Here is a 25,283-nt window from a genome sequence, read left to right on the forward strand (position 1 = left end):
GAGGACCACAGTGAGGCAAGGAAGGCCCCGCCACCTCCGCCATCCTGGTCAGTGGTGAGGCTTAGGGTCAAGGGGGAGCGGCTGTGGGCAGGGTGAGGGCAGGCCTCGGGGGGCCGTACCTGCTGGAAGGGGCTGCTTCCACTCTGGCTGCAATACAGGTAGTAGCGAGTCACCTCTGCAGGGCAACGGCATGGCGTTAGGCAGCTCACAAATGACCAGATGAGATCTCTATCATCCTTGGTGGCCAAGCCAGACCTCCCTCCCCGTCCCTGAGCTCCCAAGGGAGGCAGTTTCTAGGAAATGGCCTAGAGCATGAGCTGGACTTGAAGTTCAGGGTTGAGGAGGGGTTGGATGGCTACAGGGCTGAAAGAGGTAAATAGGGACACAGAGTCCGGCCACCCATGCATCCACAGCAGCAGCCTGAGAGTGTGTAGTTACCTGTGCTGATCTGGCCCTCTGTGACGTTCAGGATGAAGGTGTCAGGAGCCACACAGAAGTCACTGGTGGCCTGAGTGAGGGAGAGAGGGACGGGGTGGAGGAAAATCAGATATCAGGACAGCGGGGCCCTGGGAGGAGCCGGGAGCCCATCACCCCAGCCCCTTGAGCTCCCTCCCAGGTGGCAAAGGACAGTCTGGAGCCAGCCTCCTGGGTTCAAACCTGGCTCTGCCCCTTCCTAGCTCTGTTGCCTTGGACAAGTTACTTATTCTTCCTGTGCCCCGGTTGCCTCATCTGTGACATGGAGATGATAATGCTATTCACCCAATGCACGTAAAGTGCTCAGAAAAGTGACTGGGGCAGAGCGCATGCTGTTACTCTTATTCCCGAATGCCTCTTCTGGGACAGACCCTTGGGGGCCAGCATCCTGGGCCCCAGGGCAGCTGCAGGCTGTGTGTGTGGGAGTTCGTTACACCATGGCCTCATCTGCTGTTTTACATTTTGTCTTGCTGTGATCAAGTCCTACAGGGACGGGTGGTCAATCTATGAAGCCTCCCCCAAACTCTTTCTAAAGAATGAGGTTGGTGCTGAAGCATCTGTGAGCCTTGGGTGCAGGTGCTCACCTGCCAACACACGGGGTGGGAAGGGCATGGAGCTGAGAGGCGGCTGCCACTTATGAGCTGGAGGACCTGGCCCCACAGCACGGCCTGGCTAAGTGATTGCTAAGGCCCATGTGGCAGGGTGGGAGCAGACACAGGCCCCAGGAGAGGCGGCAGCAAGGACATGGCCTCCAAGCCAGGCGTACCCCAGATCTGGCCTGGGGTGCTCTAGGGACTGGATAAATTGGGGGGCTTCTGCCTTCCAGAGCAGGCAGGGAGAGCTCAGGTCCTCTGGCCTGTTCCTTAGGGACGTCCCCCTCCTCTGGCACATGCTCCCTGGGCAGGGGACCCCTCTGAGTGCCCTGCTCTGCTGGTGGCCCCATCCTCCTTCAGGAGCCACTGCCTCAGGGGTCCACAATAGAGCATCACTCACTAACTTGCTAAGTTGCTAGACATTTATGGAGTACTTACTCAGTGCCGTGCAGGGTTCTAGCACCTAGAGGTTAGTGCATCACAGCACTTACGGTCTAGAAAATGTGTGTATAGCGAGGGTGCGGAATAACACACCCCTCCAGATACAGAGCTTCCTGAGAGCCCCACATGCGCGCACACGCACACACACACACACACACGCACGCACTTAAGACCCTGGGAGAAATGCTTTATACACAAACCACCAGCATTCATATTATTACCTATCAGAGCTGCAGCGCCAGCAGGCCTGGTGGTGTGCCCCCACCCCCTGGCTGGAGAGGCAGAGAGTGCAGCCAGGCCCAAGTGGAGGATGGGGAAGCCTTGGGGAAATAAAGAGCGAGGCCACCATCTCAGTTTGGGTCACCCCCAAGAAGTTTGGGAACCAAGAAAGGAGAGGGACAGGAGGCTCCAGTCCAAGGCTCCACAGTGACGTGGTCTTCCTGCCTCTCTCCTCCTTCCCCTCCCAGGCCAGGCCTGCTCTTCACACCCCTTGGCCACCCTAGAGCCTCCATCTCCTGGGATAGGTGCATAGGATGGTTTGGGGTGTGGGACTCAGTGAGGAGTCAACTCTCCTATTAATGAAGACAAGCACCTGTGTGCGTGTGCATGTATGTGTGTGATGTGCATGTGCATGTATGTGTGTGATGCACTTGTGTGTGTGCATGTTGAAATGGTCCACCCAAATCTCATCTTGAATTCCCACATGTTATGGGAGGGACCTGGTGGGAGGTAACTGAGTCACGGGGGCAAGTCTTTCTCACTCTGTTCTTGTAATAATGAATAAGTCTCACAAGACCTGATTTTTTTTTTTTTTTTTTTTGAGACAGAGTCTCACTCTGTCGCCCAGGCTGGAGTGCAGTGGCGTGATCTTGGCTCACTGCAACGTCCGCCTCCCGGGTTCAAGCAATCCTCCTGCCTCAGTCTCCCGAGTAGCTGAGATTATAGGAATGCACCATTATGCCTGGCTAATTTTGTATTTTTACTAGAGATGGGGTTCTGGCATGTTGGTCAGGCTGGTTTTGAACTCCTGACCTCAGCTGATCCCCCTGCCTCAGCCTCCCAAAGTTCTGGGATTACAGGTGTGAGCCACCACACCTGGCAGATCTGATGGTTTTAAAAACAGGAGTTTCCCTGCATACGTCCTCTCTCTTTGCCTGCTGCCATCCATGTAAGATGTGACTTGCTCCTCCTTGCCTTCCACCATGATTGTGGGGCTTCCTCAGCCATGTGGAAATGTGAGTCCAATTAAACCTCTTTCTTTTGTAAATTGCCCAGTCTTGGGTATGTCTTTATCAGCAGTGTGAAAATGGACTAATACACGTGTGCATTACTCATGCCATGGTGATAGGGATGGCAGGAGAGGGGACAGGAAGGAGGTCACTGAGCATAGTTGGGGCAGGTGGGAGAGGCTGCCCAGTAACCAGCCCAGGTGATGGCTGAGCCTGCAGGCAGCTCCTGAGAATGGAGATGTGGGTCTGAAGGGACCCCCGTGACCCTAGCATGATGATGATGAATGCACAGGAAGCCAGTGGTGGCCACTGTTTATTGGACATTTTCTGTGTGCCTCCCAGGATGAACCCAATCATCTTTCCCTAGCAACAGCCCTTTGAGGTAAGTCCTGTTATTCTCTGTGTTCACCTAGGAGGAAACTGAGGCACAGAAAACCTCAGGAACTTTCCTGGGTTTCCACTGCTGGGAAGGGGTAAAGGGAGGATGTGGGCCCAGACAGGGTGGCTGCAGAGGCCACACTCCCACCCTCTGACTCAGGGGCAGGCCTGGCTGCCCCTTAGCTGGAGGAATCCCCTGAAGTTCTCTGTCCCCGGGCTCAGTGGCCAAAGCACTTGTGACAGCCCTTGCCTCCCTCCCTCACAGCTGAACCCATTTCCTTCCCCTTCCTTCTTCCAGGGCTTCCCAGCCTCTCTGCCTGCTCTAGCCCCTCACCCCAGACACCTCCTGACTCGCAGGGCTGACCACGAGGGGTGGCCCCAGGGCCTGGAAGCTTGGGCTGCTCCCTCCTCTCCCTGCCTCACCCGGAGCAGATCTCCAGGGCAGTGCTCTGTCCTCATGGAGTCCTTTCTAGGGACAGGGAGGGGTAGGGGTCGGGGGTGGGGAGGGGAGGCCTTGTCAATCCTCTGGCCCCACGGCTGTCAAAACAGGCCTCAGAGAGCAGGGTGGCATTGGGAGGCCACACAAAAGCTCTCCACAACAACCCCAGGACAGCCGGCCGCCCTCCCTGCCCTCCTGGCTCCTCCTCACCCGGCTTCCTATTAAAATGCAGCAGCATCTCCAGCCTGTCAAAAGCCCATTCAGCTCCACCGCCTGCTCCCCCTCTCACACACAAGGGCCTGACTAGAGGAATTAGGGAAATGGCCTTTCTCCCCAGCTCCCCGCATTCCAGGGCGCCCAGCTGGGAGATTAAATGGCCTCTGGTTTTCGTGAACACTGAAGCCTGGTGAGAGGGAGGAGCCCCCACTGGGAGGGGCGGCCACCACAGGGCAGCTCACAGCGGCAAGCTGGAAGCCACCGCTGCCTCCAGAAGGCAGAGGCTGCCCAGAAAGCGGGATGGGGCCCTGGAGGAGTTCGCCTTGCGCTCCCTGCGGCTTCCCTGTGTGTGCCCCTGGCCCCAGAGGAGAGGCTGCAGGCCAGGCAGCTGCCTGCATCACCCTGGCCAGCAGTGGCACTGTTTACAGCCGTCCCAGCTCCTGCATGCTTTCAAACATGACTTGGGCCTTTTCTTGACCATTCCTTGGTCCGTGGTCACTGCACTGGGGTGGCAGGGGGCAAAGACAGAAAATGCCCCCTCTTCTCCCTTCTGCACAAGCCTCTGCCAAAGATGCTAAGTCAGGCAGTGCCAGGGTCCTTGAGGGCATTATGTCCACGCCCAGAGCTAGTGGCCAGCCCCCAAGTCACTGGACGAGGTGTGAGTGTGGTTAGGGAGCTTCTCGTACAAGCCACCTCCATCTTATCCTATCAAGCCCTAGGTCACTACGGCAGAACAGATGCATGTCCCAGGGTTAGTCTGTGGACTTTGAATCAGTGAGGGGTTCCTTGAATTCCCCTGGTAAACTGTGTTCTCTTCTATCACATGCATGTGCATGCACACACACACACACACACACACACACACACACACACACACACACACACACACACTGCACCTCCACTGTATCAAAGCCTGGGGTTGCAGTGATCTGCCTATGAGTCTTGCTTCCAAAGGCTGGAACTTTGTCAACAGCAAACATCACGTCCTCTTGGCTTCCGCAACCCCAGGCATCTTGTACCATCGAGTGCCACCCAGCAAACAATGTCAGCTGAGTGAATGAACAGCCTCATGCACACAGCTTAGCGCCAGTGTTAGGTTCTTTAAAGATCATGTGGACCCGCATAGGAAGCCCCCGCCTTTTTTTTTTTAAACCATTTTGAGACATCACATCCAGAAACATACAGCATGTGTGCTTCAGACCGCAGGAGTCCTGGGACATTGGGATGGAAGGCAAGTCAGACACCACATTCTACAGTCCCAGGGCCTGGGGAGCTGGCAGAGCAGCAGCTTCTGATGCGGGAGGGATTCCCCGGTCTGAGGCTCGGACCCCTACCCATTCTCAGGAGACCTGGTCAGTTCTTCACACCCAGAGAGAAGCGCCCTGGTCACCCAGGCACGCCTAAGCCTAAGCACGTGTAAGCCTAAGCATGCCTGGGCGGCCGGGGGCTTCTCTCTAGGTATGAAGCATGAGTGTCTTATCCTGGCTCTGACCCTGGGCAGTCCCCTTCCTTTCTCTGGGCCTGTTTCCCCATCTGTAACGAGAGGGGCCGGTTCAGATGACGCAAGTCCCTTTGGTTCTGAGATCCTGGGATTCTAGGTTAGGAGCTGGGACCGGAAGCTGGCCCTGCTTGGAGACACACCAGAGTGTCCTGGCAGATCAACCACCACCCACCACCCACTCCCTCCCCCAACTCACCACTGCCGCAGCGCCATCAGCGGCCAGGGATGCCCAACTGAGGAGCAGGCTCAGTGCCCCACAGCACAGCATCCTAGGAGAGAGGCAGGCGACAAAGTTGGCAGGCGGGGTCCCCTTCCTCTCAGCCATCACCCCGCCCACCCTGCCCCCAGACCCTTGCAATGGATCCAAAGGCAGCCTCAGTCCCTGCCCTGACGTGGGCCCTGCTCACTACTAGGAAAGGACCATGGAGCCCAGGTCCTTGAGGCTAAAGAGACCCAGGCGTGAGAGCACAGGCTAAGGGGGCAGTGCTGGCTAAGACGGCCAGAGGCTTTCATGAGCGGATGCATGTTTCTTAGCTGCTCAACAGAGTCAGGCCCAGAGAAGGAGGAAAGCCTAATGCTTGCTCGTTTTTTGGTGGCTGCTGTCTGTCTCCTCTGCTGAGTGCTGAGGACGGGGCAGAAGGTGGCCTCAGGCAGCCTGGCTATTTTCCCCACACTCTGGAGCTGGCCAGGCCCTCGTCTCTCTCTGATGATGGCATCCTGCCCAGCTCTTTGTCCCAGGTCCACGGGTAGGGATACTCACGAGGCCAGGAGACACTTGGAGCGCTTGGCCAGTCCCAGACAGGCAATGAGGCAGATGACCAGGTCCAGGATAAAGAGCAGGAGGTAGGAGAGCCACCTGGGTAGAGGGGCAGGGATGGTCAGGAGCAGCAGGGTGGAACTTCTGACCTGCTGGCCACGTGGGAGGCCTGCACGGCAGCCCTGGGACACACTGGACCCTCTACTATGGACATGCTGCCCAGAGCCAGCAAGCACCCAGCATGCGTGGGCTGAAGCCTCGGGAGCTGCACCCCCACTGCTGCCTGGACAAAGCTGTCACTTCCCACCCCCTGCCTTCACCTCTAGGCTGAGTGTCAAAACCAGCACTGTGCACTAGAACTTTCCCCAGTGGAGGAACTGTTCTAAATCCCTGCTGTCCACTCTCTTCTTTGCCACTACCCACAGGTGGCTACCGAGAACTTGAAATATGGCTTGTGCAACTGAAGAAATACATTTTAAACTTTACTTAATTTTAATTAATTTCAATAGCCACACATGGCTGGGGCTACCACCCTGGACAGCACAGCTCTGAAGTGTCTTTCTGTGGCCTCCCAGCAGGCATTCCCTTTGCTTCCCTTTGCTTCTAGAACTCTCAGACAGCATCAGACCAGCCAAGGCATGATGTTTATAGCCACAGATCTAACACAGCCCCTAAGGTGCCTGCCTTTTTGACAAACACTCAGCCTGGCTCCCCAAGGCCTCCCATCTTGCCCCCTTGCTGGATGCGATCCATAACTTAAGACTTTTAGGTTCAGGCCAGACGCAGTGGCTCACGCCTGTAATCCCAGCACTTTGGGAGGCCAAGACGGGCAGATCACTTGAGGCCAGGAGTTCGAGACCAGCCTGGCCAATGTGGTGAAACCTCATCTCTACAAAATATACAAAAATTAGCCAGGTGTGGTGGCAGGCACCTGTAGTCCCAGCTACTCAGGAGGCTGATGCAGGAGAATCACCTGAAACCAGGAGGCAGAGGTTGCAGTGAGCTGAGATGGCGCCATTGCACTCCAGCCTGGGCCACAGAGTGAGACTCCATCTCAAAAACAACAACAACAAAAAACTTCAGGTTCGTTTTTAAACATTTGTGCCAGGCACTGAGCTTGGCACCAGGGATACCCAGGTGAGTGGGCTCGTTTCTGACCATCAGAGGGCTCAGTGTGGAACCCAGGAGTCCAGGTCAGGGTACCTACAGCCCTGCAGACCTCCAGCCTCCTCCAAGCCCTTCATTCCTCTAGCCTTTTTGTCCCCAAGGCTGGACTGATGGGGAAAGGCAGTCATACCCCAGCTGGGAGACCTTGGTAAGCCACTTCACCCCTTGAGACCTTGGTTTCCATATCTGTAGAGGGAGCTGGAACCCCTCATCTCACAGGGCCAGAGTAAGGATTAAGTGCTTGCTAAATATAAAGGTTGATGGGGCAAGGCAGCCAAGGACTTCAAAGGCCCTGCCCTCCTGCTTCTCCAGAGAACAGGCTGAAGAATCAAAGTATCTTAAGCCAACGGACACCGAGAAGACCCCAAACAAAGTGCCCTTGTTCCTTTCCCTTCCACACAGGTCCCCAGGGTGGTCCTCACAAGGCTCAGTGGTCTCCCCTGGCAGCCATGCCCTTTACCCTGTGCTGGGCACCAGCGGGAGAGTGGACAGAGGAGGGGGGCACAGAGACAGGGGCTTCCCCGTCCCCAAAGAGGGAAGTATTTGGATCATTATTTCTCTTGCTGCAAGAGCCAAGTAAAGTCGCTGACCTCTCCTCTCCAGCAATGGTTTTCTGCTTCACTGACATCATAAAGGGGAAGAAGGAGTTTGGAGCATGGGCAGGGAGTGCCCTGGAGCTGGCAGAAAGTGGCAAAGAGGCTCCGAGGGAGAGAGGGGAGGGAGCAAGCTGGAGGCCTGGCAGCCAAGGGAGGTTCTTTCTGACTCCCCGAATTGAGGCTTACTGCCAAAAGAAGGGGACTAATCAAAGTCCTTGTCTCTGCACAGAGCAGGGGGCAGCACCCACTAGGTCTCTGGGGTTCCCAGGAATGGAGCCGGGGGCTTGGGGGAGTGGGCAGAGCCTGCTGCCACCAAGAAGCCAGTTTCCTTAGACTCAGCTCAGAGCTGGAAGGAACCTCGCAAACCATCTAGTGTTTGGATCACATTCTTATTTTTACACACACACACACACACACACACACACATACACACACACACACACACGTATTATAAAGATCGGGTCTGTCTATGTTGTCCAGGCTGGTCTCAAACTCCTGGACTCAAGAGATCCTCCTGCCTCAGCCTCCCAAAGTGCTGGGATCACAGGTGTGAGCTGGATCCCATTCTACAGATTGGAAAGCCAAGGCCCCTGGTGGGGAGAGCCTGGCCCAGAAATTCCACATTGTCTACATCAAGCTTCCTGCAAGGGACACAGCCAGCTACAGGGCACCTCTGGAAATACCCAGTTCATGTTTCAAACTTAAAGATTTCTTCTCACCACTCGACTCCGCTCTGCAGAGCAGCAGGAAATCCAGTTAGGGGTGCTTCTAACCCACGTTCTGTGGCTGTGATTCAATGTATTTTCGCTGCCTCATGTTGTCAGGGGTTCCTGGAAACATCTCCTCTAGGCGGATGTGTTTTCCCAGAGGAGCTGGGTGAGGACTGGGGGATGTATTCCTAACCACGAACTCGGCTCTGCCTGCCAGAGCCACTCCCATCCCCGGCTCCCTCTTCCCTCAACCGTAGCCTCTCAAAGAGAGGAGCCCCTTGGCTTTTTATCTCCTCCAATACTTTGCCAGGCCTTGTATAAAAACGCTAGGAAATATTTGCTTTGCTGCATGGTTATGCTCAAGGACTATCCCAAAAGCAAAGACAGGGGCCCTTCAGGGGAGGGCTTTTTTGGCAGAGCAGCTCAGGTGAGAGGAGAAGCCACAGATGGAAGCAAAGACGGGAGAAGGGGTAGAATATCATTGATGTTCAGGAGCCATAGGTGCCAACCTTGGACTAGACCTCTGCTTTTTTTTTTTTTTTTGAGACAGAGTCTCACTCTATTGCCCTGACTGGAGTGCAGTGGCGCAATCTCGGCTCACTGCAGCCTCCGCTTCCTGGGTTCAAGCAATTTTCCTGCCTCAGCCTCCCAAGTAGCTGGGACTACAGGCGTGCGCCACCACGTCCAGCTAATTTTTGTATTTTTAGTAGAGATGAGGTTTCTCCATGTTGCCCAGGCTGGTCTCGAATTACTGGCCTCAGGTGATCCACCCACCTCAGCCTCCCAAAGTGCTGGGATTACAGCATGAGCCAAACCTCTTCTGCCTCAACCTGAATAAGCAGTGGGGAGTTGGGGATGGACTCACAGGGGGTCCTGTCAATCACTCATGCTGAAATAGCTGATGTGCAGTTGACACCATCCTTCCACTATTTTAATACAATCGCCTTAACAATAAGCCGCCTTTGATATGTAAATTCTGACTTAATTCCATCAGTGTCATTATCAAAATGCCCACATGAGGCCCTTAAACATACACAGTCCTCTGCTAGGTGTGCTTAGAGAAGAGTAAGGTTAAAATGGGTCCTGCCCCTGCCTGACATAAGATTTCGAAGGCTCAGGCAATGAATGGCCCATGCATCAGGAGAATCATCAGACACCCCTGTTTTGGGGCCACAGGAGGTCACAGACAGTCCTTAGAGCTGGCAGTTTCCTTCTGTCCCTTGGGAGGGAGGCTCTTTTGCCCATGAGCATCCATCTGCTGGGGAGTGGGGCCAAGGTCCCTTCAATCCAGAGCATCCCGGACATGGCGGAGATGCAGGGACTGAACAGGCTGGGGAGGCAAGGTGTGGGGAGGACCCCTAGAGCTGGGGACTTCATGAGCTCCCTCTGCTCAGGGACCTGCCACCTCCTATTTTTGGGAAGGGGAGAGGCCCCTGGACTCAGTCCAGCAGTGACCTCCTGGGGTGGGGCTTTATGACACAAGGGGACTCAAATCCAGAAAACAGAAGTAAGTTGTGCAACCCTGAGCTAAAGGCTCTGACTTTCATCAATGGCTTGAAGAGGATCCAACAAATGGAGGGTGCGGGGAGGGATCCAAAGAACTGACACTCGCTCCTCATGACTCATGCTTCCACTCCCCACGTGCCTCCTCCATGCTAGGCCCGGGCCCTGGGAGCACAAGCCCAGGCCATCATTCAGCCGGGAGCCCTCCAAAGGCTGGGGCTGCTGCCTCCTTCCTGTGCTTTCCCCGGAGCAAACTTCGCTGGACCCTGCACCTGGAGAGGGGCAGCAGCAGGTCCCTGCTCCGCCGATTGTGTCCAGTGCCTCTGGGGTTTGGCAAATGGGGAGGCAGGGGAGATGTAAACAAAGCCCCAGAGGTCAGATGACACAGGCATGAGTTTGTACACCTAAGTGAGGGTGGTGCCCCTCAGCCCCCATCACTCAGGTTCTACATAAGTGAGGCTGGTCTGGGCATGGCGGCTCATGTCTGTAATCCTTGGACTTTGGGAGGCTGAGGTGGGAGGATTGCTTGAGGCCAGGAGTTTGAGACCAGCCTGGGCAACAAAGCAAGACCCTATTTGTAAAAAAAAATTTTTTTTTTTTTTTTTGAGATGGAGTTTCCCTCTTGTTGCTGAGGCTGGAGTGCGATGGCATGATCTTGGCTCACTGCAACCTCCACCTCCTGGGTTCAAGCAATTCTGCTGCCTCAGCCTCCCAAGTAGCTGGGATTACAGGCATGCGCCACCACGCCCAGCTAATTTTGTATTTTTTAGTAGAGACAGGGTTTCTCCATGTTGGTCAGGCTGGTCTCGAACTCCCGACCTCAGGCGATCTGCCTGCCTTGGCCTCCCAAAGTGCTGGGATTATAGGTGTAAGCCACCAGTCCCAGCTGCAAAAAAAAATTTTTTTAAACTAGCCAGGCGTGGTTGTGTGCCTGTAGTCCCAGCTACTCAGGAGGCTGAGGCGGGAGGATCACTTGAGCCCAGGAGTTCAAGGCTACAATGAGCCATGATCACACCACTGCACTCCAGCCTGGGTGACAGAGTGAGATACTGTCTTAAAAAGAAAGAAAAAAAAAGTGAGTCTGGGGACACAGCCTCATTCCTCCCTTGTGCCTCCTCCACGCTTAGGCCCAGGCCCTGGGAGCACAATGACTTGTAGGTCAGAGCCTCCCCTGATGGCAACTTCTTAGCACCCTTAGCCGGGTGCTCATCTCCTCAACCCCCCGTAACCCTGTGGCTGTGTCTGTGGATACAAGAAATCCTGTCCCATGAACTCTGGCAGGCGAGGAACCTATGAAGCATGTGGCGTTTCCACCCTGCACCAGCCACGAAGAATGCTAGTCCCAGAGAAGCACCCCACCGTGTGCGGGAGGCTGAGGCCAGGTCCGGCCTTTGGCGTGGGGAGTGTGAGCACATCCCTGTCCTCTGTAGCCTCTGCTGCCTGTCTATTAAGGAGGCTATCCTGCATGCTCACCACGTGGCCCCTGTAAGCTCCCATGTTCTCCTGATTTTGGCCAATGGCTTATCAAGACTTTCTGGTGGGCTGGGCATGGTGGCTCACGCCTGTAATCCCAGCACTTTGGGAGGCTCAGGCCAGCGGATCACTTGAGGCCAGGAGCTCGAGAGACTAGCCTGGCCAACATGGTGAAACTCTGTCTCTACTAAAAATACAAAAATTAGTCTGGCGTGGTGGCACACACCTGTAGTCCCAGCTACTTGGGAGGGAGGCTGAGGCAAGAGAATCTCTTGAACCCAGGAGGTAGAGGTTGTAGTGAGCTGAGATCATGCCACTTCACTCCAGCCTGGGCAACAGAGCAAGACTCTGTCTAAAAAAAAAAGAAAAAAAAATACTTTCCAGTGGCCCTTCTCCACCTGGAGCTCAACATGCAGGTTTGGATAAACAAAGCTGACGTAGCCGCTGCTGCCCCTCCCTCTGCCTCCCACCGGTCCTTCACCTGTAGTACTCCACGTAGCCAGTCTGGTTGGATAGCTTGGTCAGCTCCATGGTGACCTCCCTCCACACGGGCAGTCCTGAGAGCTGAACAACAACGCTGCCCGCCATCTGCTGTATGAACTTCAGGGTCTGCATGTAATCGCCCCGGGCAGCAAAGATCTCACTGAGCTGGGCCAGGTGCTGCTCTAGGTCCACCTTCATCTTCTGGGTAGTTCCGGAAACCTAGGGAGGAGCAAGGGGCAAAAGCCATGGAGGTAGAGCTTCTGATTCTCATCCCGGAAGAGGTCTTTGCAGGCAGCAGAAGGTTGCCTGGCCAGGTACGATAATTACGCTCATGCCTGTCATCCCAGCACTTCGGGAGGCTGAGGCAGGCGGATTGCTTGAACCCAGGAGTTTGAGACCAGCCTGGGCAAACACAGTGAGACCCTGTCTCTACAAAAAAATATATAAAAATTAGCCAGGTGTGGTGGCATGTACCTGTAGTCCTATCTACTTGGGAGGTTGAGGCAGGACAATCACTTGGACCCGGGAGGCGGAGTCTGCAATGAGCCAAGATCGCACCATTGCACTCCAGCCTGGGCGACAAGAGTGAGACTCTGTGTCGAAAAAAAAAAAAAAAGCTGGCCTGGCCTGCTTAGGCATGAATGAACACACCATGCTGCCCCAGGCCTGAAGATCTCGAGCCTGTGCCCCTGGAGGAAGGACTGAAGACAGAGGCCGCCACTACCCACCCAGCCCTCATGTCCCTCAAACCAGGGGGCAGTTCCTGACCTGGCCTTAAACAGGATCTGGGCTCCAAGAGAGAGAATGCTGGCGCCAAAGGAGCACACCATTATGTGTTGGAGGCTGAGGCCAGGTCTAGCCTCTGGCGCTGGGCGTGTGGGCACATCCCTGCCCTCTGGAGCCTCTGTTGCTCTCTGCTAAGGAGGCTATCCTGCATGCCCACCACGTGGCCCCTGCTGTAAAGGGCTGGAATAAGCATATGCATTCATTACTATACCTTACTATAGAGAGACACCCAGATGGAGAAACCAACAAAATAATCCATTATTCTTTGAAGATTCTCTTAAAACTTTCAACACTTTGGCTTACAAAGTCTCTGTTAGAGAAACAGACTCTATGTTGCTACCTTGACCTTGTATCCCCCACAATAGGATAGCTAATTGTTCTATAAGAGAAAAGCTTTGTTGTGGCACTAGCCGCAGCACACCGGGTCCTGAACGCTGAGTGAAGGCAGGACAATGGGACTTTGCAAAAACAAAAACAGCTGCGATCCTGTCTCTGAGGAGCCTGGACATGAGGCAGGAGGAGGAAACCGGCGCCTTCTCCTTGTATTCACATCCTCCCCTGGATGTGTGTCCTGCTGGGTGGGCAGACAGGCTCCTGTCCCTTGGCTGAGCCCTAAGGGCCTGGGGTTGAGTGGACCCTGAAGGAAACATCTGCCAATGCAAGACAGAAATAGAAAGTTGACGGCTGGCCATCCAGTTAAAAACATTATTTATTTATTTATATTTAAAGGTACTGCTCCTTGCAGAGCAGGGCTACCCTCTAGGCAGTGTGCCAGAGTAGCCCGTCCATCCATTTCTTTCTTTCTCATTTTTGTTTTTTTTTTTTGAGATGGAGTCTCGCTCTGTGTCACCCAGGCTGGAGTGCAGTGGTGCAATCTTGGCTCACTGCAACCTCCGCCTCCCGGGTTCAAGCGATTCTCCTGCCTCAGCCTCCCTCCCAAGTAGCTAGGACTACAGGTGTGCGCCACCATGCCCGGCTAATTTTTGTATTTTTAGTGGAGACAGAGTTTCACCATGTTGGCCAGGCTGGTCTCTCGAGCTCCTGGCCTCAAGTGATCCACCCACCTCGGCCTCCTAAAGTGCTGGGATTACAAGCATGAGCCACCACGCCCGGCCATGTCCATCCATTTCTAATGGTCCAAGTGGGCGACCCTTGCTGGCTTTTGAAGAGCACAGGCAGGGCTTGTACTGGTTAGCGGGACTTTCCCACAGCCCAGACCCAGGGTGCCTGCAGAGGCCCGGGGTGCAGCTTGGCAGCCCCAAGCACGCCCTTGCTGGCAGCGAGCGGAGAAAGGGCTTTGTTGTTCTGAAACTGTCACACTAAACCAAGAAGCACAACGGGCCGGGAGTGGGGCAGTGTGCGCTAATCCACACTCGGCAGCCTTCAGCTCCCACGGGTCTGGGAGATAAAAACGACACAGAAGAAGAGGCAGAAACTTCCCACAGTGAGATCAGCAAGGCCGATTAAATTCCACTCTCGGAGGCCAACGGTGTTCTCTGTGTTATGGGGACTTCACATCAGCTGTGTGGCCTTTTACATCTGCGCTATGCTGGGAGTTCCTGGTTCCAGAAAAGAGAATGGCTCTCTTTGTTTCATTTTGTTTTATTTTTTCAGTGTCAGCGGCTTGTTCCGTTTTCTGGCTTATGCTTGGTTCTTACGAGCTGGTTAAGGACTAAGAGATACCAGAGTACGGAGACACTCTATCCTGTACAGATTCGACAGCCCGAAGCACAGGGGAAAAGACCCCAAACCATGTAAAAGTACATTCAGTAACTAAATGTCATGCTAGTACACTTGGCTGTTCAATTTAATAAGATAAATGTACAACCACTTTGGAAACATTTATACAAATGGCACTATCATCAAAGAATAGTGCCATTCTGAACAAACCCAGTAATAGGTGACATTTCTATATTTCTATAATATATCAAACAAACTTCAGAGCAAAGGGCTGTTAAAAAATTATCTGTAAACTTTTTCTGTGAGGCCACTTGTTTTCTCCTTCACAGTTCTACATTTTTAACTTCTCTATTTCTTAAACTCCTCCTTAGGGGGGGAAAAAAAAGAAGGCAGTATTTGTATTTGTCATGCCTTCTCTTTCTTCCTGATATTTTCCCACAGGAAACAAAACTAAAAAATTGTTTTTTTGAGATGGGGTCTCGCTATGCTGCTCAGGCTGTAAGAACACTCAAGAGTTCAAGAGAACTCCTAGGCTCAAAAGATCCTAAAATTTAAAAAAATAAGAATGACAGCAGTGACCTACTTACGAATCCCCACTTCTCTATACCATCCCCAATTCCTTAAAGGTTCAGGACATAGTACTCCCCCCAGGGACAGGTGGGATGACCCAGAGATGGAATCAGGCTCTCTCTCATGGAAAGCTCTGAGAACAGGAGGGACAGGTCAGTTTTCCAGGCTGGGCAGACTTAGGGACGAGCTACAGGTGGCGGAGACCATGGTCTAGAGGAAAGAGCAGTTCTCAAGTGTGGTCCTGGGACCAGGGGCATAAGATGCACCCCCTGGGAACTCACTCACAAAAGCAAAAGCTCTCAGCCCTGCCCCAGGCCCGCTGAAGCAGAACCTCCGAGGGTGGGGCCCTGCAATCAGTGTTTACCAACCCTTCCAGGTGATTCTGATGCAAGCTCAAGTATGAAAACCTCTGGGAGGGAGGACTCTCCAGCGCTCAGTGAGCTTATCTGGAAGGGTGGATGGGCCAGGTCAGTGGAGGTAAGGGGCTAAGACCAGGAGGCCTGGGTTCTGGTTTCTGCTCTGAAACATACACATTTTCAACCTCGGGTCAGCAATGCAACCTCCCTGAGCCTCAGTTTCTACACCTGAGGGCTGCCCATCAGCCTGCTGCGGGCTCACATGAGAGAGCCTGGAGGGGCCGTGCTGGCTACCAGGTACAGGAAGTTTTGGTATCCCAAAACGACTCCTCTCTACCCCCCCAGACTGGGGCGTGCAGCCCTCCCAGGACTGCCTGATCCCTGAACCACCGCCCCTACCCACCAAGGCACAGGTGTTCCTCTAGTTGGACGTGCATAGGTGTGGGGCTTCCAGTCCAGGAAAGGATGACTTGGAGCAGGGCCCACCCCACTCTGTGGGTGCATCCCTAGAGGGCTTCTTGTTGGCCACTCAGCTGCATGATCTGGCCTCTGGCAAGGCCCAGATCCAGGTCCTGCCTGACCTGTCCACGAGTCCCCCATCTGCCTCTGCCACCCACAGCATCCTGGATCCCAGCCTCCCGCTGACCCCAAGGTGATTACAGTAATAGCACTCATAATCACAGTCATACAGTTGAGTGTACTTTACAGTCTACCAGCACTTTCACTGACATTATCTCACTAGTCATTTATCTGATATCCGGACTTCTCCCCTTGGATCTGGGAAGTCTTCTAAGATCTGCTGCCTCCCGTGGAGCCCTGAGGACTGGTGTGCTGGGTGTCCACCCTGAGGCCCAAACCAGCCTCACAGGTCCTAGCAAGGACCCAGGTGCCACCTTTCCACCTGGAGGCAAGGCAGCAGCTACACCTGGGCCCTAGGGGTTCACGCCAGAGGGGGAGGTGACCACCCACAGGCTGGAGGCAGCTATGGGCTGGCTGGACCAGTGTGAAGCCCTGGGACTCCTGACCTCACTTCTCGGTAACAACGGAGAGGACGAGGGGCTGATCTCCAGGGATATAGAACCCTTCCCTTTGGGAACACGGGGGATTTCAGAGAGTGGGGCCTGCTGTGAAATGTCCAAACCTGGCCCTGGAGCAGGGATTTCAGAGAGTGGGGCCTGCTGTGAAATGTCCAAACCTGGCCCTGGAGCACCATTAGGCCATGTGGTGGGAGGCCCCAGCCTGGGGGCCCGTTCCAGCTCCCCTCCCTGGCAGCTCTCGTCCTGTGGGATAGGGACTTCTAGGACTTGACGTTTTCCCATAAGGGAGTTCTGGGAGCTTCTCTAAACCCATGAAGGTCATGGCCCTGGTGCCTTCCTGGGCAGGGCAGGGGATTTTCCTCTCGGGGCTAGGTTCCTCCTCCAGCGATCCTGGTGCTGGTGGGTGAAGAGGAGGCAGGCAGCAGGATGGCAGGGAGGGGCAGAGAGAGCCTAGAGGGCAGTGACCATGGGGCCCTTCCCCACCAGGGCCTGGGGCAAGGGTGGGTGCCCAGAGGGAGAGTTCTCCCCAGGCAGGCCACGCCTCTGCCTCCCAGGCCTGAGCTGGCTGTCCCTCAGCTCCTCCAACCCAGCCGCCCCAGCTCACCGTGCAAGGCTGTTCCAGACTAGCATCTCCGCATTGGGACTCAGCGCTCAGCTATGGGGATGGGTCCCAGTGGACACGGGCGGTGGAATGAACTCTGCAAAGGACCAGGGCCCCTGGTCTTGTAGCCACCCTCAGCCCCTTTCTGGAGGTCAGGGCTTCCTCCCACAATTGACTTGGGCACGGAGGAGCAGCACAGCTGTCTCTTTAAGGTGACACCCCCGACCCCCCTTGTTGACTGAGGGATTAAAGCCTTAGAAGAGCTTAAGGGAGCAGGAGCGGGGCAAATGGGGTCCAATCCTCTTCTGGAGGATGCCGGGGCAATGGCCAAATTCTGTTGGGGCTGGATTTTGTGGCAGAGGCTGCTCGGATAAGCAGCTGAAAAGGTCTGGTGCTTAGAGTGAGAATGGCGTGTGTGGGGGCCAAGGTCAAACTGTGGGAAAACTCCAATTCCAGGCAGCTGGGGTAGAAAAAGCAGAGGCAGTTTTCAGGGAAGCAAGTCCTCAGATGTCCACCCTTGTCGTGCTCCTCCCTGGGCCAGGTCCCCAGCAGAGGGGTGGCAGCCCCAGCAAAAGGCTCGTGTGTATCAGGCAGCGTCTGCCACAAAATCCAGCCCTGGCTTGGCAGAGTAGCCTTCCCCTTCCCCTAAGAGTCTGACACCTCCTCTGGCCAGGCCAGAGCATCCTTCACTGTGAGCCCCGACCTGGAGTCACCGCCTGGAAGCCAGAGCCCCGAGGAGCTGGGGCAGGTCTCCACTACCTTACGTCACGGGGCTCTTCAATTTTTTTTTTTCTTTAATTTTTGAGATGGAGTCTCATTCTGTTGCCCAGGCTGGAGTGTGGTGGCGTGATCTTGGCTCACTGCGACCTCCGCTTCCCAGGCTCAAGTGATCTCCCTGCCTCAGCCTCCCAAGTAGCTGGAACCACACCACAACTGGCTAATTTTTGTATTTTTGGTACAGACAGGGTTTTGCCATGTTGCCCAGGCTAGTCTCAAACTCCTGAGCTCCACATGCCTTGGCCTCCCTCAAAGTGCTGGGATGACAGGAGTGAGCCACCACGCCCAGCCTTCAGTTGTCTCTGAAGAGAGTTTTTTTCGTCTTGGCATCTCCTGGACCTTGCAATACTCCATATGCAGCACTTAAAATGAACACAAAAAATGCGGTGGGGCTGATTTTCCATGTTCAAGGTCTCCTTTGACAAATCAGAAAATGTTCGGCTTGTTGGAAAATGGGGTTTGATCCCACAGCTGCCTCCTTCAGTCCTCACCCCCATCCCTGCCACCCCTGCAGGCTTGGAACGCACAATTGCCCATTTGCCCCAGCAGAGGCAACTGCAGCACAGGCGGGGGTCCAGCCCTGGGGCGTCACACAGCCCCTCCGTGTGCAGCTGAGCCAGCTGGGATCTGACGGGGGCCCTTGCTCTGACCACGCTGACCTTGTGGGCTGTGCCTGTACCCGGCCAGCTGCCCGGGAGCCTTACCAGAGCATCGATCCCAGAGAAGGTGTGGTTGGCATCGTCCAAGGAGTACATCAGCTGGTACGCCCCATCGTTGGTCTCGCTGTTTCCATAGAAACCAACGCCCACCGCAGCACTATAAGCAAGATCCCAAACAGAGGTTAGAGGTGATACACAGAGGAGAATGTTTGTTTATATTAAAAAATAAGCTTAGGGCCGGGTGCGGTGGCTCATGCCTGTAATCCCAGCTACTCAGGAGGCTGAGGCATAGAATTGCTTGAACCCAGGAGGTGGAGGTTGCAGTGAGCCAAGATCGTGCCACTGCACTCCCTCCTGGGTGACAGAGCTAGACTCTGTCTCCAAAAAAAAAAAAAAAAAAAAAAGCTTGTTTTTAGAGCAGTTTTAGGTTCACAGCAAAATTAAGTGGAGAGTAGAGAGTTCCCATATATCTGCTGCCCCACACACGCACAGCCTCTTACTCCACCCTAAAATCCTGCACCAGAGTGGTACATCCATTACAACTGATGAGCCCAGACGCACACATCATCATCACCCAGAGCCCACAGCTTCCACTAGGGTTCATTCTCAGCGTTGCACATTCTATAGGTTTGGACATATGGATAATGACAAGTGTTGGCTGGGTGCGGTGGCTCATGCCTGTGATCCCAACACTTTGGGAGGCCGAGGCGGATAGGTCGCTTGAGCCCAGGAGTTGGAGACCAGCCTGCGCAACATAGTGAGACCCTATCTCTGCAAAAAATTTTAAAAAAAGAAAAAATGAAAAAATGACGTGTCCACCATTACCATATCATACAGGGTAGTTTCACTGCCCTAAAATTCCTCTGTGCTCTGCCCATTAAGTACCCCCTCCCCTCTAACCCCTTTTATTTTTATTTTTTTTGAGACGGAGTTTCGCTCTGTTGCCCAGGCTGGAGTGCAATGGCGCTATCTCAGCTCACTGTAACCCCCGACTCCTGGGTTTAAGTGATTCTCCTGCCTCAGCCTCCTGAGTAGCTGAGATTACAGGTGTCCGCCACCACGCCCGGCTAATTTTTGTATTATTAGTAGAGAGGAGGTTTCACCATGTTGGCCAGGTTGGTCTTGAACTCCTGACCTCAGGTGATCCACCTGCCTTGGCCTCCCAAAGTGCTGGGATTACAGGCGTGAGCCACTGCACCTGGCCTTAACCCTTGACCTTTTCACTTTCTCCTTAGTTTTGCTTTTTCAGAATGTCATACACTTGAAACGATACAGTGTGGAGCATTTTCGGACTGGCTTCTTTCGCTTAGTAATATGGATTTAAGATTCTTCCATGACTTATTCCGGCTTGAAAACTCATTTTTTTCAGTGCTGAATAATATTTCATTGTCTGGATGGACCACAGCTTATCCATTCACCTGTTAAAGACATCTTCGTTGCTTCCAAGTTCTGGCAATTCTGAATACAGCTGCTGTGAACATCTATGGAGAGCAGGTTTTTTGACTTGAGCTGAGGAACTCTTTCCTGGGGGCTGCGGTGAGTAGGTGGATGACATCTCACGTTCTGGCAGGTGGGGCTGGGGGTGGGGAGGTGAAGGTTCAGGGTCCCTGGCAGGCTGGTTCTACAGGACATTTTATTTGGGCAATAGGAAAATACTGTCCTCTAGTCCTAAGACTCCAAAAGTTGGGAGACTGTAGCCAGCCCAAGGGATGCTGATGCAGTAGATCTGGGGAGGGCCCAGGTTACCTGCACTTTTACCAGCCCCCAGGGGATTCTGACACAGGTGGGCCTGGGAATCGCTGAGGTCTACTGAGATCACATACTCATTGCCAACCTTGGGTCTCTCTTGACACCTCCAGGAATTGTGGACTCCCTCGACATCCTCCACCCTTTCCCCCAACATCCTCAGGCCACCCATGTCACAGTCTGTTCTTCCACTGTGAACTCCCAACTTGTAGAATGTTCCTTCTTCTACTGAGCTGACACCTGCCTCCTTAAACCACTCGCCCCCTGGATCTTCATTTGTCTTCTAGGGCAGCCTGGAAGAAGTTTCCAGTTCTGCACAGGGCCCCATCAGACAGCTGAACCTGGCTTCCTCATAACCCTCTCACCTCATGCTCTCCAAGTGGGCAGGCGTCCTTCTTGGGACTAAGGTTTCAGACCCTTGCGCATGCCATCACTGTCCTCCAAATGAAAGTCTAATTGGTTAATGTCACTCTTAAATGTGGCCTGAGTGAGTCACTCAAGTCCAGGTTGTTCATCAGCTCTGAGCGCAGCAGGGCTCATGCCTTAGGTCCTCCACTTCCCAGGGCACTGACCTGAACTTGCACCCACCCTGGTTCCCCCTGCCCCCCACTGATCTTGTGGTCTACAAACAGCCCCTGAATTTCTTCCCAAGAATTGCTGTTAAGCCCAGTCTCTCCTCCTTCCTATAGTGCTGTATTGATTTTTGTGTTGTTTTAACCAAAAGCAGAACTTTAAATCTATCCCTGTGAAATCTCATCTAGTTGGTTTTAGTCCAACATTCCAGCATGAACAAATCACTTCAAATCTTGACTCTTGCCATCCATCATACTCCATCTGACCTGCACCACTTGAGACCATCTGAAGATTGATTAAGCAGCCTCCTGAGTTTTCATCCAAAATGCTCATTTGGGTTAGGGTTGGGGGAGATGAATGTACACGTCCACACTTATATTTGTTCTGTTGTTCTTTAAACAACACAGGATCTAGGACGGAACCCCCTGGAGGACTGTGATAGAAACCTCCTGCCGGGGGCAGTGGCTCACGCCTGTAATCCCAGCACTTTGGGAGGCTGAGGCAGGCAGATCACCTGAGGTCAGGAGTTCAAGACCAGCCTGGCCAACATGGCGAAACCCCATCTCTACTAAAAATGCAAAAATTAGCTGGGCGTGGTGGCGCATGCCTGTAATCCCAGCTACTCGGGAGACTGAGGCAGGAGAATTGCTAGAACCCAGGAGGAGGAGGTTGCAAGGAGCAAAGATTGCACCATTTCACTCCAGCCTGGGAGACAGAGCAAGACTCTATCTCAAAAAAAAAAGGAAGAAAGAAAGAAAAGAAAAGAAACCTCCTTCCAGGGTGCCCTCGACTCCTAATTTAGTGTTTTTCAGGACGTGGTCCTCGGACCACGGGAACAGAATCACCTGGGGAGCCTGTTAAGTGCAGGTAAGCAGCCCGGCCCGTTCCATCAGTGTGGTCTGCGAATGTGCCTTTTAAAATGAGGTTCCTGTATCATCCAAGATGGGGGGGCAGGAGACATTAAAAAAAAAAAAAAACAACAACAAGATTCCTGCATGCTTTACATATCTCTCTCTCTCTCTCACACACACCCCCTCTACAGTTTAGAAATCCACTGCATAAGTCAATATTCATTGGATTCAACCAGAGTTGTGTAACTAGCTTTGAACCCAGTTAAATGCACCATCATAGAATACGCAACTGTATCCACACAGAGGGGAGGAGCTTCACCAAGTGCTCAGCTGAGATATTCATACATTAAATGAATTGTCTTCCCGTGACCCTCCAATTTGTAACTTTATTTAAAAGAAAATGAACCAATTGTATTGTGCTCTGAGAAGCCCTTTTGTCGACTCCTTGTGTTCATCCTTTTCTAGCTCTCTGAGTCACGATTTAGTGTTTTCCGGGGATTCAATATGAAGCCAGCGTTTTCCCATCCTTCTGTTCTCTCGGGCCCCGTGGGTTTATCAGCGATGGGCCAGGAGGGGCTGTGAAATTACACCTCATCTCTGGGGATCAGAAATCGCCTTGGGGCTCAAGCCTGTAATCCCAGCACTTAGGGAGGCTGAGGCAGGCAGATCACCTGAGGTCAAGAGTTTGAGACCAGCCTGGCCAACATGGCGAAACCCCATCTCTACTAAAAATACAAAAATTAGCCGGGCGTGGTGGCGAGTGCCTGTAATCCCAGCTACTCGGGAGGCTGAGGCAGGAGAATCTCTTGAACCTGGGAGGCAGAGGTTGCAGTGAGCTGAGATCGTGCCATTGCACTCCAGCCTGGGCGACAGAGCGAGACTCTGTCAAAAAGGAAAGGAAAGGAAGAGAAAAGAAAGGAAAGAAAGAAAGAAATCGCCTTGGCTGTTTAATGAGGGTCTCCTGGTCTCTCCTGGGGTCATTGGTCTCTCCCGGGGTCATTGGTCCCATCTGGGCCATGGGAAAAACTGTTCTGCTTGAGGGAGAATAAGTGAGTTGGTGGTGTTGCTTTCCCCCTGGTGTGTTCACACTACTCTTTCCCAAATATAAAATCACTACCCTTCCCCCAGAATAGAGGAGCACAAAGAGGTATATCCTCCTATCCCTTTTGCTTTTTCAGGAACCCCTTGTTGGTCTTTTCTTCTGTGGATTCAATCCCCCGCTTTCAGGTGGAATCACATCAGCAGAGCTCATGTGTCCTCCCACCTCAGTGCCCCAACCTTTACCTCCATCCCTTCTCCTGCTGCTGTCCCGACTCTCCTTCCTGCCCCTCCCATAACTCACACCAATCTGGCTGTTCCTGTGTCCCAGTGGACGCAGCTCCAAGGAAGGCAACCAATGACCTCCCACTTAACCCAAGGGTTTTTCCCAACCCCCCTCCCACGTGCAGTGGTCAGCTTGGTTCCTCTTCCTGGAACACGCTGCCCTGTGACTCCTGTGCCCTTGTGGCGTTCCCGGCCCTTCCTTGTGGGACACTCTTTCCTGGTCTCCTTCACAGGCACCTTTTGCGTCCTAGCTGTTAAACACTGTGCTTCCTCCAGGCTTGGCCCCAGCACCCTTCTCTTCTCACTCTGTGCTTCCTACGGCAGGTCACCCGTGTGTGTGACTTCCACACTGGCCACCCTCATGACCCTGGCTTTATAACTCCAACTCCACTTGGATGGTTCAAAGGCACCTTAAACTCAATCTGTGTACAACCAAACTGACCGTCTGCTTCTCTTTTGGTTCCCTGCCAATGTCCCTTGCCTTGGAGGATAGCACTGCCACCCCATCCGGGGGCTTAAGCCAGAAACCTGCAGATGAACTTCAGCAGCTCCTCCCCAAACCTCCCTAGCTGACTCTTCCTCTGGGCACTCCCCTCTGGTCACTGCCCACGCCCAGGTGTAATCCCACTGCTCTCCAGCTGGGCCTCCCTGATGGCCTGATTTTACTCTTGCCCGCGTCTATGCGACCCTCTGCCTGTACCTGTCCCTCCTCTGTCCCCTGCCCTGTTCTCCATTACAGGGGTTGATCCCTCACACGGAATGTCTCGGGCTCCCCTGCTAGCTGGCTTCTGCCGATGGAGGTGCTGGTAGGCGACTGGAGGTGGTGGTAAGGCAGCCAGGGCCCTGCTCCCCTCGTTCCACAGCCGCTGATAGGCAGGCTGTGTGGCTCCAGCTTTCCTGGTGACATAGCCTCTCCCTGTGTCCCTCTGGCCTGCAGGTGGTGGTGGCTCCTGCTATTGCTAATCCCAAGGTCGCTCACTGCCCTCATTAGGCCTCTGAGCTCTTCGGTCACCCGGTGGCCACTTCTTCACATTCAAGCCCCGCTGTTCCGAATACTCCCACCGGCCTGGGTTCCATTCAACCTGAGTTATCGGGTCACGCTACCTCTTTGCAGAGCCCCCACAGTGGCTCCCCTGGCTCTTAGAATAAAGACCCCGACCCCTCACAAAGCCTATGAGTTGCTCCATGGTTTGAATCCCATCTGCCTCCTGTGTCTTCTGACCCCATGACACTTTCCCCATCCCACTGCCACTCACTGCTCACCCCGACCCTCGACAGTGCCCCCAACCCCCTCATCTGCTCCCTCTGCTCCGGCCACATTGGCTTCCTTTAGCCCCATGCTCGCTCCTGCCTCGGGGCCTTTGCACGTTCCTCTTACCTCTGCCTGGAGGTGTCTCCGCCTCCCCTGCCCCCACCTTTGCCAAGTTAACGCCTTCTCATCCTATGGGTTTGGGTGCCCATGTCACCCAGGAACGCCTGGACTCAGGTGGGCCATCCACTTCTATGCCTGCTCCTTTCCTTCAGAGCTCTCTCCTTAGTTTTTTGGTTTTTTTTTTTGGAGACGGAGTCTGACTCTGTTGCCCAGGCTAGAATGCAATGGCGCAATCTCAGCTCACTGCAACCTCCGCCTCCCGGGTTCAAGTGATTCTCCTGCTTCAGCCTCCCAAGTAGCTGAGGTTACAGGCACTCGCCACCACGCCCAGCTAATTTTGTATTTTTAGTAGAGACAGGGTTTCATCATGTTGGTCAGGCTGGTCTCGAACTCCTGACCTCAAGTGATCCACCCACCTTGGCCTCCCAAAGTGCTGGGATTATAGGCATGAGCCACCACGCCCAGCCCTCTCTCTTTAGTTGCAATGATTCAAAGCAAACTGGTACACAGTTCTCAGCCTCTGCTGACAGATCATGAAAGCAGACTTGGTGCCTGTTTTCTTACTGCTGGTGCCCTATTGCCTGGTACAAGTAATGCCCAGAATGTTGTGGGACGGATTCTGCCATGCACATTCCTTCCACCTTGAGTTTTCCCTACACTGCAGATAATTCTTCCGTATTGGAAGAATTGACTCCTCATGCCATTCTTACCGTTCCAAAGTATTCTTCAAAAACAAGTTTGTTGTGTGTGTATCTCTGTGTGTATCTGTGTGTGTGTGTGTGTGTGTGTATGTGTGTGTAAGAGACAGGGTCTCACATCACCCAGGCTAGAGTGCGATGGAGCGATCATGGCTCACTGTAGCCTCTGCCTCCTGGGCTCATCATCCTCCTGCCTCAGTCAGGACTACAAGCATGCACTACCATGCCTGGCTCATTTTTGTAGAGGTGAGGTCTCACTACATTGCCCAAGGTGATCTCGAACTCCTGAGCTCA

The 25,283-nt window shown here is 53.8% G+C and overlaps 1 protein-coding gene across 2 annotated transcripts in view; it reads right to left on the reverse strand.

Annotated features, from left to right (window-relative positions):
- TTYH2 (tweety family member 2) overlaps positions 1-25,283 on the reverse strand; it is a 49,071-nt gene that overhangs the window by 12,469 nt on the left and 11,319 nt on the right. For both annotated transcript variants that reach the window (XM_004041076.5, XM_055389052.2), the window contains exons 3-8: positions 18,472-18,583; positions 11,959-12,179; positions 6,032-6,127; positions 5,468-5,540; positions 439-508; positions 120-175 (exon numbers count right to left, since the gene is read on the reverse strand). In XM_004041076.5, coding sequence (XP_004041124.3) covers positions 120-175; positions 439-508; positions 5,468-5,540; positions 6,032-6,127; positions 11,959-12,179; positions 18,472-18,583 — 628 coding nt within the window. The remainder of the gene's footprint in view (positions 1-119; positions 176-438; positions 509-5,467; positions 5,541-6,031; positions 6,128-11,958; positions 12,180-18,471; positions 18,584-25,283) is intronic.

The sequence above is a fragment of the Gorilla gorilla genome, chromosome 4, assembly GCF_029281585.2.
Source record: "Gorilla gorilla gorilla isolate KB3781 chromosome 4, NHGRI_mGorGor1-v2.1_pri, whole genome shotgun sequence".
NCBI lineage: Eukaryota > Metazoa > Chordata > Mammalia > Primates > Hominidae > Gorilla > Gorilla gorilla.